The sequence below is a fragment of the Acanthisitta chloris genome, unplaced genomic scaffold (genome assembly GCF_000695815.1).
Source record: "Acanthisitta chloris isolate BGI_N310 unplaced genomic scaffold, ASM69581v1 scaffold9873, whole genome shotgun sequence".
NCBI classification, from domain to species: Eukaryota; Metazoa; Chordata; class Aves; order Passeriformes; family Acanthisittidae; genus Acanthisitta; species Acanthisitta chloris.
In genome coordinates, this window is record NW_008665488.1 from 55,615 (window position 1) to 68,221 (window position 12,607).

At 38.6% G+C, this 12,607-nt stretch overlaps 1 protein-coding gene across 1 annotated transcript in view; it reads right to left on the reverse strand.

The window, feature by feature from the left end:
• The window catches only part of ADAMTSL1 (ADAMTS-like 1), a 175,773-nt gene that overhangs the window by 41,249 nt on the left and 121,917 nt on the right, over positions 1 to 12,607 (reverse strand). Inside the window, exons 11-14 of the mRNA XM_009071781.1 lie at positions 11,999 to 12,049; positions 7,670 to 7,874; positions 6,616 to 6,763; positions 5,888 to 5,972 (exon numbers count right to left, since the gene is read on the reverse strand). Of these exons, the coding sequence (XP_009070029.1) occupies positions 5,888 to 5,972; positions 6,616 to 6,763; positions 7,670 to 7,874; positions 11,999 to 12,049 (489 nt within the window). The remainder of the gene's footprint in view (positions 1 to 5,887; positions 5,973 to 6,615; positions 6,764 to 7,669; positions 7,875 to 11,998; positions 12,050 to 12,607) is intronic.

Consider the following 12,607-nt stretch of genomic DNA (forward strand, 5'->3'; position numbering starts at 1 on the left):
GCTCTTTATTATGTGTCCAAATGCAGCTGATGATCAAAACACCAAGAGATATAGGAAGATATATTTACCAATGCTAAAAATGTATTTGGGAGGAAAGATCTAAATTAGGACTCAAAGATTTTCCTTTTATCTTGGATTACAAATTATCTTTCCCTTACTGCTGCAAAACTGCCCTTAGAAATATAAGAACAGTTGTGTGAGACAGAAATCAGTATTTACACTCTGCGTACACAGTAAGCACAGAAAAATGTCAACAGTGTGGTTGATTCTGTGGACAGTTTATCATCCTGAGCCAATGACTTCTTGCCAGTATACACAGAGGAAGAATCAAATAGAAGAAAGGAGAACAGATGGGTGGATAACTTGTAAGGATACTCTAACTCAGTCCTTGAGATAGTCATTCAGGCTGTGCTTGGGACAGACACCAACACAGACTTTCTTCTGTAGAAAAGACTATTCCCATTTCCAATAGGGCTTACATGGTAAATGGTTATATTTTGGAGAGATGTTAATGAAATACCTTTACAAGTATTCTCTATTAGAAAGATAAATATATTAAAGTCCATCAAAGTTTTCTTAAACCGAGTCTCAGCATTTTCCTTAGCAGACTTCAGTAAAGGGTGCACAGTGCCCAGCTCCCCTTGACTCCAAGTGCTTATCACTTCACAAGTCTGACTACCTTCCAAGAAGATGATCAGGTGGAATTTTATTGGAACATACAATCAAAATGGTGGACAGCTGTGTCCTACAGGGATCAAACCTAAGCAAACGCTCTACTGGTACAACCTAACAGCCCACAGAGCCCGATGGCACAGCTTGTGGGAATCAATGTCCAGATGCTTCTGATAACATTCTAATGGAACATCTATGGGAAAAGCTGCAAAAAAAGGCTTTCTCTTACCCCACCAGCTAGAATCAGCTTACCCCTGAAACATCAGACCTCACAGTCTTTTCATAGACAGCCTAGCAAGCTACCTAGGGTGGCCATGGCAAAATCATCCTCACTCAACAGAACACTTAAGCATGTGCCTAACTTTAAGCATATTAGCTGTGCTTTGAAGTCAACAGGATGATAATGTGTTCAGAATGAAACTTGTGCTTAAGTGCTTTATTGGATCAAGGCCAGTGTGCATAGGCTTAATAAAATTATTTCTTTCTTCTCCTTCTGTGCAAAAAAAAAAAATTTAAGTCCATTTATAGTTGTGTACCTAACTGAAAAGATAAAGTTGATGGACATTTATAGGTGAAAAGAGTTGGTGTTCCGATGACATCTAACAGTTTACAGTCTGAAAGCTCTGCTGACATCTAACAGTTTACAGTCTGAAAGCAATAACTTCTTTTGGTAAAAGCATGACAGCAGCATACCAGAAATTAGTGTTAGTTTTGTGTACTGCTAGTTGAGTGCATTAAAATATTCCAAAAATAATGTATGATACATTCTTCTGAAAACCTGTATAAATTGAAGGAAATTTTGAGCCACAGCAATCCTTTCATTCAGCAACCAATTGGTTTATAAAGAAACTCAGAAAACTCTAACCATTTTTTGCTTTGACTTCTAAAAAGCCTATATTATAATTGTGGCTTTCCTGTTGAATATTGGTGTCTGGTATTTTTTCACTGAAATGCAAGATAAAAAAACCCTAACAAACAAAATACTTTTTATTCTCTCTTGGCATTTGATAAACTTGTCACGTGACTATTTACCAATAGAAATCCTAAACTATAGAACTTTTCCAGAGATATTTAAATCACATTAAATACCTTCAACAGAAGCCAATGGAGACTGCTGATACAAAATTGGAGAAAGGAACAGACTGGACAATGAGAGAGCTGAATTTTGGCTGAACTTAGAGTTCAGGCAGATTATGTTTTTATTTTTACTTCTTATTTAACATGTGAAAACAAAGCCTATGACAGGTCATCAAAGGAAACTCCATCAGCTTCAGAAGTAATGCATTTTTCACTCAGTGGCATTCATGGCATATACATGGCAATGCTTTGGACACAATACCTCCCTGAAGTGAACTCAGTCTGCCTTCAGTGGGCAAACACTCAGACTGAGCTCAGGCCAGGATTAAGAAGCATCAAAGTACTTGTACTACAAAGCCTTGTAGATCATCAGGAATTTATTATGTATAGGACAGTGGTAACTCTGAAAGTTTCATGAGACCTCTAACTAAGCTTGTAGATGAGCCTCCTTTTCTGAATTTTTTTTTTTAAAGAAAAGGAAAAGAATGGAAAAACGAAAATTTGAGCAGGTACAATTTTCAGAATCAGTCTTTCTGTACAGTCATTCTTCCCAGTGCAATGTAGGACTAAAAGCTCCTATACTCCTCTGTGCAGATATAAATAATGAACACACTAGAGATGCAGTGAAAGGTATGTCCATGCTGCAGTGCTATCAGTCTAACACTGATGGATATGTGCATTCCCCTGGCACACCCTGCAAAAGCCAGTGTAGGATGACCTGGGAAATGCAGCAGTGACCCAAACTATTAATGATAAAACCAGGAAAGAAAAGCTCAACTCAACCAAATCAATTCTGAACTGAAAAATGAACTCAGCACAACCCTCTACAGATTTCTAAAGACCTGGAAAACAAGGTGTCTCTTACTTTTTTTCTTTTATTTTCCACAGGCCTGTAGTTCTTGTTTTCAGCTAAGACAGGAAATGCCTAAATCTTGAAAAAAACCCCTCTGCTCTTGTGATATTTCCAGTCCAACCATAGTGCACCAAAGGGCCTGAGTAAAAGTTTGAAGAAGCATCTGAAATGTTGGCTGTTACTGGAACAGAACTGCCAGAATGCTGACACCACACCCTTGCCTGCTCTAGAGTCACACTGCTGGTTTTATCAACCTCAAGCGTAATGGCTTGGACAAAATCACCAGCCCATTTTCAGAGAAGGAGCTGTGAAAAATGGCTAATATTTCTGTGGGAACATTTCTGTGAAAATGACTCCAGTGCTACTAATGGGAACCTTTATGACAGACACAGCATTCCACATCCAGTGAGTGCAACTGCATCAGCTTAGTGATCACTTTTTAGCTCATACTGCTGCAAAAGCACATCAGTTTTTGAAAGCATTTTAGTTTTGTCCTAAGCCATGACAGGGAAAGGCAGTTGAGGTGTCTATTTCTTTAACTTATGGTTAATAAAAAGGATGCAAAACCTTGCAGAGTTCCTTTGCAAATCCCACTGTAACCAAGAAGGCTCAAGGGAAGAACGTTTAAAATAATGATTGGTATCAACTGTCATCACATTCCACAACTAAAAACTAAAAAGGTCAGACCTACATTTTTCTTGGCCTCACTTTAAGGACAGTCATTTTTTATTTTGCTAATAATAAAAAAAAAAAAAAGAAGCTTTTGAACATTCCCCCTCTATGTAAATTCAGGACACCAGCCGTGGCAGACCACAGCGGCAGAAGTATTTATCTTCCACAAGCTACTTTTGGCATATCCATTACTTGTGGGTTCTAAAACACAGCTGCATTTATTCTCTTATTCATTATCAACTAAAATATCACACAAAAACATAGAAAGACAGTTGTAATAAAGGGATGGACTAGAAGTTGAGACTTCGTATTGTGGTTTAAGTTTGGATGACAAGAGAATAACTAAAATTAAAAGTGATGGCATTTTACCAAGGAAATCAGAAGTCTCCTGCTAGGCAGAGGTGGGCTGTGAGTTATCACTGTGTCATGTGCAAATTACAGAAAACAAAGTTAAATAGATCCAAGCCAAGGGAAATCTTGTTACAATTTATTCTGGGAAAAGTAACAACCTATTGCTATCATTTCTTTTTAAATCTTAAACCTTGACCCAAAATTCTGACTCTGGATGGAAAAGATTGGAGCAGTTAGGGCACGAGATTTAAAGCACAGAGGGAGAAACCTCTCTGGTTGCAAACCATTGTCCACATGACCAACAGATATTCTACAAAAAGGAATGAAGTCAGGGATCAGTTATTTCTCTTTCTCCCTACCTGCCAGTTTCCTTAGAAGACTAAAGTCAGAGCAGTTGGCAGCACATGACAGGTAAATGAAACTAATTGAGAATCTGGCTGCAGTGCTAGAGCTAGGTCCCAGGAGAGCCCAGAGTGGCTGGACTAGGAAATCACAGCACCTCAGCAACACCTCAGTGAAGAGGGGATGGCCGAGAAGAGTTGTCACCAAGAAGTGGCTGGAGAAACTTTATAGCCTTAGGTGAAGATGCTTCTGGAATATGTGAAGGAAAGTCTCAGGACAAGATGAGGATCACGAATGAAAGATGAAAAGCATTTAGGTCTACAGAGTAAATGAAGAAGAATAAAGGACCAGGAAACTGCAAAACTGCACAGCTGTGACAGGACATACACTGGGAACCCGAACACATGGCTCCACTCACATGGGGAGGCTGCAGTGGAATACATCAGCCGTGGCTAGGAAGGATGAATAACTGCTTTCTTTGTCAGGACAAGGCACAAGGGAACCCATGACAAAATTTCCAGCTCAGCTGTATTATATTCTAAATATACTCTGTACCAGCATGCTGTGTCCCTGCTGGTCCTCCCAGACTGCTGCTGAAGGACCTAAAAACCTAGAGACTGCATTAGCTCATGGTTGCCACAGCAGGACTTCATAATGTTAGAGATAATTTTCTTTATAGTTTCATGCTGAATCCTCCTTGGAAGTGGCCTCATATACCTTCATTCTGCTGTACTGACATTCAACAGGCACATTTGATTGCATCACTCCCTTCGACAATCACACTTTACTTTTATGTCTTAGCTACTACCCTGTCTGAATTCAGGGCCACCAATTTGGAGAGAGAAATAACCACTTACAGTAGGCTGACACTTGACTTCAGAGGCTAGAGCAGTGAAAAGTTTAAAGAACAGTCACCATAACTGTACAAACACCTGTTTGGCAAGAGGTTTCTTCTGTGAGTCAGTGCAGGTGTAAAGATTTTATTACTCATGATCACACCTGTTGCCACATGTGAGCCAAAAATCAGGACTAGCTAGATGGAGCAAGAAAAATAAGTATAGGGCACGCTCTGCTCTCAGAGCAATATAAATCCAAAGTAACTTCAGTAAGCTCATCCAAATTATTTCAAACTGACATTATTACAGAAAAGTGCAGAATTCAGCAAAGCACAACAAAACACTGTTGAAAAATCTCTCATGAAAACCTTATGGAACTGTACTACTTCTTATAAATTTAAATATTATATATTGAATATTATATATGTGTGTGTATATATGAAATGGACACAGGGGATATAAGTAATTGTGTGGATGTCCTAACATACAAGGGTCAGGAACAAGTGTAGCTGGATTTAAGTTTTGCTTTTATCCCCAGGACTTGCAAGGCTTACCCTCATCAGTTTTTAAGGGGATTAAAAAAATCCAGATGTTATTTCACAAATATACACATGTAAAATAGCACAACTTACCCCCACAGATTTAGCTAAGCTCAGAGATCAGCAGGTTTTTCTCACTTTCTTCATGCATTGGTCTCATACCCCAAGGAAATCCTGGCAACTCTACAAAGTACCTCTTTTAACACAATCACTACATTCTTGAAGTAACAGCTATGACTGGGACAAAACTAAATTTATTTAATTTATATCTGCTGAAAGACTCCCACATGCATTAATTAGGGTTTAATTAGGCTAAATTAAGATCCCTTTGAACTGCTTGTATGATATAGGGACACTGTAATAGTGTAGCTCTGTGTCATCCAGAACAGGAGCTCCAGAAGCAAAGCTATTGAGATGCAAAATTAGGAACAACACATCTCCCACGAAGGGCCAAGTGTCAAAGCAAACTGCATAGCCACAATCATTCCAGATATCTGCAAAACACACTGGAACTATTTCTTCACTGTAAAAGACAATGTACTTACGTTGGCTCTTCTGAGACTGTTATGGTCTCTTCCATTTCATGGGCCTGTTTAAACCATGGCAATTTTGCTTCCACAGGACTTTTTTCTGGTAGAGGAAAAAAACCCCAAAACATTCAGTAATTGCTCCAAAACCAAAGCAATATGTAGATGTTAGCATTATTCCCCTTAGCACTTCACAATTTACATTGCCTGTTGATCTTTTGAATAAAGATATACTGGGTAAGAGAACAAAATTTACTAGAAAACTTCATTATATTGGAGTTCCATTCTTCATTTCAAATATGCAGAAATGGAGAAGAGAGATTGAAACCAGTTTGATAACAATTTAATGAGCTGCTGAGGCCCACTGAAAATGTTGATACATCTAATGAGAGCAAATAAACAGGATCCCAGGTGATATATATGGAGTTTCATTCCCATTTCAAGTATTATTGAACAACTCCACTTCCCCATGTTAAGCTCACTAATTCTGGTTTTCCCAATTTGACCAGACTGTATAGATTTAGTTAGCACATTCACCTCATGACAGTCTGGCCACATTATCAGCAAAAAATATCAGCAGGGCACTTTTCCTAGCACCAATAATTAAAGTGCTTGTTTCTGCCAAGACTGAAGTAAGTCCTAGTAAATTCCAGCTTCTGGCATTTCTGAAAAAAGGTTACTAGGGGCTTTTAATTCTCTGAACAAAAATGTCAAACAATAACAGAGCCAGACAAAATTCCAGTTACCTTTTGGCTTGTAACATGGTATTGGCACAATGCACTCTTCTTTTATGTGCAGTTTGAGCTGTGGATTGCAGCCCCCGATGTGCTGCCCACGGTGGTCAATACACAGCACCACTCGGTACCGCAGGCCTCGGCCACAGGTCACTGTGCACTGCAGGAGACAACACAACCAGCTCACGCTGTTTCTTTATTGTATTTACAAATACTCCTAAAAGGGAAGTTACAAGTACTGATGATGTGTTCACTAAAGTTTTTTCCACAGAGACAAATGAATGTAGCCTTGTGTCGCTAGGGGAATAAAGGAAAGGTTGTTGCTGGAAAAAAATGTCTAAGTCCTGCGTCGCTGGGGGAATAAAGGAAAAGTTGTTGCTGGAAAAAAATGTCTAAGTTTTGGGAATGCAAGTGATTTCTTGGGGGTCTGTAAAGCTTATCTGATTGGCAGCAGTCTGAAACAGAGGTGGCTATGTACTGAGGATACACTCTCTCAGTGGGGTCATTTTCAGTTAAAGCTGGGTCAGGTGTGCTGCAGTTTCTACACTCTGTGTCAGTGATGTCATTTGGATGAACTAAGGAATTACAGGAGTGTTGAGCTATCTGACTGTATCAGATAACTACAGCCAGGGTAAAAGTTGGCTTATGCTTCTGTTACTATAAGGAAAGGTAAGAATGCTGGAAAATCAGCCTTGCAGACTTGCCAGCCCCTAGGACAGACGTGCCTTTAGCTATTATACCCAGTGAAATGCTACATTTATCAAGAACTGAGACATGAATGACCTGATTGCAAAGGGGCCTGATCTGTCTCTAACTTCTCCACCATATAAGGCAGGAATTCAACAAGCATAAAGAATTCTACATGTATGTTTCTCCACATGGACACATTAACATTTTGATTATCAGACTTAATTGCTTAGTGTAAACTTCTCCTAGTAAGTACTATGAATTATCTTCCAGGGCTATACTTTTCTAATAGCCTTGTGCTCAAAAATACATGGCAAAACAGATCTAGAGGTTTCCTTTAGAAAACAAGAATAAAGGTCTAATTTACTTTTCAGCTTACCTGAGACCATTCCATTGCCACCCACTTAGGACAATCAAAGAGATTGCAGGTCTGAATGACTTTGGGCTTTGGGGCATACATGCATTTCCATTCTTCCACTTGGAGTATCTCTCCATGAATGGTCTCCTCTACACACACAAAACTTCTCCTCTGAATACCACCTCCACAGGAAACTGAACATGCAGTCCAAGGGTTATGTTCCCACCTGGAAAAAGAACTCAGATATATTAAAAAATAAGGCTCTTTTTTTATTCAACTAATTTTTCTTAAAGCTCTAATATACTGAATCCAACCTTAGTGTCAAAACTCACTGATAATTTGGTTGCAGGACTCTCACCACACACAAATACATTGAATCACAGGCCTATCTTGCATTATTCCAGGCTTTAAATCCATGTGCAAAATCAGAAGAAAAAACCTACAATTTTAAGCATATTTCCAAAAATAACTGAAAATCTTATTCTCATACAACCATTCAAGTCTGTGAATATAGCGAGTTTGATTACTGGATTTAATTTACTTGCAAATAGTCTAAATCACTTGGAGTATTTTTGACAGTTAATTTACATGGTCATGTAGACCCTTATTATCATTGTCAGAGGCCAAGAATCACATATACTTGAGACCCTATGAAGTCCAAAGACAGATCTGACAGTCCTGACTGAGGGTGTTATTACCCATAGTTGCTCATCACTGCCCACATCATTCAGACTACCCTTAAAACATCTGTTCAGGAAAGAATTTTTATGGGAACTCTAATATGTTGGGTAAACCCAGCCATATCATATCAAACTGCCTTCATCCATAAGGACTGTGCAGAAATTAAACTGTGACAGGTACCATTTGGCTGGTCATCACTTCAGTTCTGCAAGTTTTCCACTCTCATTAAAATGCTATTGAAGGACCTTGTATTCACACTTTCCAACTTGCTTGAAGCAAAATGCAGCTGCTCATCCATCTCAGCTGCTTCGGCTAACCTAGCTGATTTCCCCTGAAGCAGGGAAATGCACAGATTAAGGAAAATTCAAGATTAATAAAGCCCTGTCAACCAGCAGAGCTGTGGGATAGTAGCCTCCAAAAGAGGGACAATAAACAAAAATTCCTTCTGGGAAGGAATATCATCAAAATGGACATCTATCCACAATAAAGATGCACCATCTGAAGTGAAAATTACATGGAAGTTTTTAGGCTACAAACTCAGTTTCATTTATTTCTTGGCTTTAGCATAAATGTATATTTAAGCAATCACTTCTCAAATAAATGTAACTTCAATAATGTCCTGGTCCTGCCACATTTAGAAATATAAGCTTCTATCATAGCATTTGTCTGTAGGTTCCAATGACCCTCACAAAATTTTTCCTCACCCTGCACCTCTTATCTCTTGCTTTCCTTCCACCAAATCAAAGCCAAGCCCTGGGAAATGACTGAGCCCTGCTGCCCATTTTATGGTTCATCAATGGCTTTATAGTTTAAAGTTATTTCTGTTATAACTACAAGGGCTCAGAAAGGATCACAAAAATAATTACAACCATTAGGAACAATGGACTCAGCGAGTACTATAGTATCCCACCAAAATCAATTAGTCAAGAGTAATTTGGCTATCATAGAGGAAGTCATACTATCAGAGTCGATGAAGCAAGGGGCTATAAATCAAAGGTAAATTTAAGTAATTACTACATACTTTTTATGATACAGCAGGTAAATCAAGGATACTTCCTATTTTAAGCAATTCATTAAGCTGCCTACAAAACATATTAATCATGCTTAAGCTCAACAGAAGAATGAGCATGAACACAGCAAGCCATGGAACATTAGCCATAGAGTATATACTCAAAAGCATTCAGAATAAAGCTGTATGCTGCAATACTGATATCATAGCACAAGTAAAAAACACATTTGAGGAGCAACAGTTACACTGTTCTTTGACTTTAATGAATGGTCAGTGTTAAATCATTTCCTTAAAAAAAAAGTCAGGAATAAAAGAGCAATTTCTTTAAAAAAAGTCAGGAATAAAAGAGCAATTAACTATTTAATGAATTAGCAGCTCATGGATTTATATATGTAAGGCTCACTGTGCTGTATGTAATAGAAGCCTCACAAGTGTTTATAGCGTGAAGTTTTATAGTTGTTTTTCTTTATCTCATCGGTTTCAAACACACTCCAGATCCCATACTCCCACAAGCATTTTCAAGATGGAGTGAGGTCCATGGCTACTGGGGAAAAGGGGGGTCTTGGGCAAGCAGTCAAGGAGATACTTTCCAGAACCCACAGCTGTCAAGGGATCCTCAACAGTCCAACAAGTCTGAAATAAATGGAGGCATTCCAAAAGCTTTAAAAGAAAATTTTTATCCTGGGAAATTTTTCTATTTATTTCAAAAGAATTCTCCATCTGTAAAAATATTTCAGTGGGGCATTTACAACTCTAGCCACAGGAGAACTCTTTCAGGATCTTGTGGTGCACACCACGACTTTCCCACAACTTCCTCGTGTGAATGGGAAAGCAGTGCTAAACACCACAGGACTGCAAAGCAGCTCTCCACATGGCCCTTGGGTTATGTAGGAGGTGTGATGTAGGACTGCTGGTCAAGGTGAAGGAGTAGGTGCTCAAGCATATCCACAGGCCTTTGGTTTTCCGCCTGCTTTGCAAGGACAATCCTGAGTTGGCATGTAAGAAACAGGTAAGAAAAGAAAAAGCAAAAAGAAAAGGTGAATGAAGTCCAGAAGAACCAGCAGACTAAGTAAGGCATTCCAGCTACTTGACAGGCAACAACACAGACAAATCCTGCTACATTCAAGCAGGACTTGTGTCCACTCTGGACTGGAGTCACCTCATGCTGCAGGTGAACAATCTATCTGTTTTGGCTGCTGTTTGATTTTCAGAAATTCCTGCAAGAAAAAGTGTTTCTGTATCTTCATTGTGTTTCCTTAGGAGCCCTCCCAGTAGAACACAGCCTGTTTCCTCTCTCCTTCCTGCTGGCACCAACTCTGAGCCTTGCTTGGTGTCTGCTATTTTACAGTCCTCATTCTGAAGCATCACCCAGGAAGACCATGATACCTTCTGACAGGCCACACCGAGGTGCTGAAATGAGGTGGGCCTCTGCCTGTAGCTCTTAGTGTTTGAAATAAGAGAACCTGCCCACAGCTTTATCACAGACATAATCTATCTCACCACAGTGTCATGCAAACGTGCTGAGCACAGGAAAGCACAGAAAGGGGGATTAAATTTCTCTTCCAAGTGGTCTCCAAGCCCTGAGTGGTTAAGAAGATGAAATACTCATGTAAATACATTGTGCTGAGTTCCAGAAGAGATCTGAAGTACAAAGGAATTGGCAGAAGAAATGAAAAGGGAGAGACACAGAATATAATTAGAGACCTTTACAGGATAAAGCTGTAAGAGGAAAAAAAAATATCTCAATCTATGTGTGAAAGCCAAAGTACATCACAGGACAGCAGATCCACAAGGACAAATTGCAACAGAAATAAACTATGACATTTATATCAGCTGTAATCAGTAGCTCCACTGAGCCGTGCAAGTCTATGATTTCATTCTTATTACTTCATATCTTTACCTCTTTAGAAAAATACACATTATTCATTTCATGACATAATAGAGCAGAGGTTCAACTCAGATAAATATGCATTTAACTCCACCAACCATAATTCTTTACATTAACAGCAAATGTGGCTCAATGCTTTTTAGTCCTAACTTTCTAACATTCTTTACAAAACACCTAAAGCTTCCAGTGTTTTAAGTCCTTCTAATTGATTCAGGGTTAAAAATAAAAAAGCAACAAACTGTACTCTGATGACTTAATTTTAGGGAATAGATATTCAGACAACTCAGTATCTTGAAAGTGACATGTCAAGCTTTGATGCCAATAAATAGACTGTAGATCTAAAGATGAGCAGAAGAGATAGATCTCTCAAGGGAAAAATAATTTCTAGAGTCCTTTAGCATAGGGAGATCTGTTCTATAAAATCACATACATATTCAAAGCAAAAACCTTTCAAGTCAAGAATTCATACATGCATTTTAAGAAGATGCTCTTCTCAGCACTACAGCAGGAGAAGGCTTAGGGGGATGACTATTTTAAAGACTTCACATTGGTATTTTCAAGAAGAGCATATTAACTTCTTACTGTTAAACTAATCATCCAGAGCACACTGAAATAAATCACAGGCTTCAGAAATGTTTACAGGACTGTTATAAATTTGTTCTCCTCTATAGCAAAAAATCAGAAGATCTTCCATTATGTTAGTACTCAAATAGAACATTTGCAGTGAAAAGTGTGCTAATGCTGATACAGATGCTATCCTGATTATACATACCGAGGAAGTGGCTGGAAGTGATCATAGGGCATGATTTCTTTAAATCCATCACTGTCAAAAAAATAAATATTGCATCATTATTTCTCACACCCAAGACTGTACATCAAGTACATACTTCCATGTGATCATGCCTAAAGTAAGCAGTTCCCATCATGAAATGAAGGAATCTTACTTCATTTACGCATTAGCCTTACGGCAAACAATGACTCGTATAATCTTACCTTTTCTGCCTGGATATTCACTGTACAGTTTCTCTATTTCACATCACCATAAAACAATAAATGAACAAGCTTTCAGCAGAGAAATTTATTATCAGTGATCCTTTAGTGCTACTTTATTAACTAGAAAATATTTACATGCTTATATCTGTAACAAAGGCTGTTGAGGAACAGGAGTGTCAGTGAAATAAATGCATCACAGGATTTATCATAGATAGGTGCTGAATGGTGCCCAGAACCCTTCTGGAGCTGTTTATTTGAACCACACAGCACAGAGCAGGCATAAAGCCTTACTTTCCATACCAAGAAATATGGTATTAAATCCAGTAGTACTTCCTTTTTCCTGGCTGTATAAGGTAAATTTACAAGGTAAAATATAATTATGCCCTTT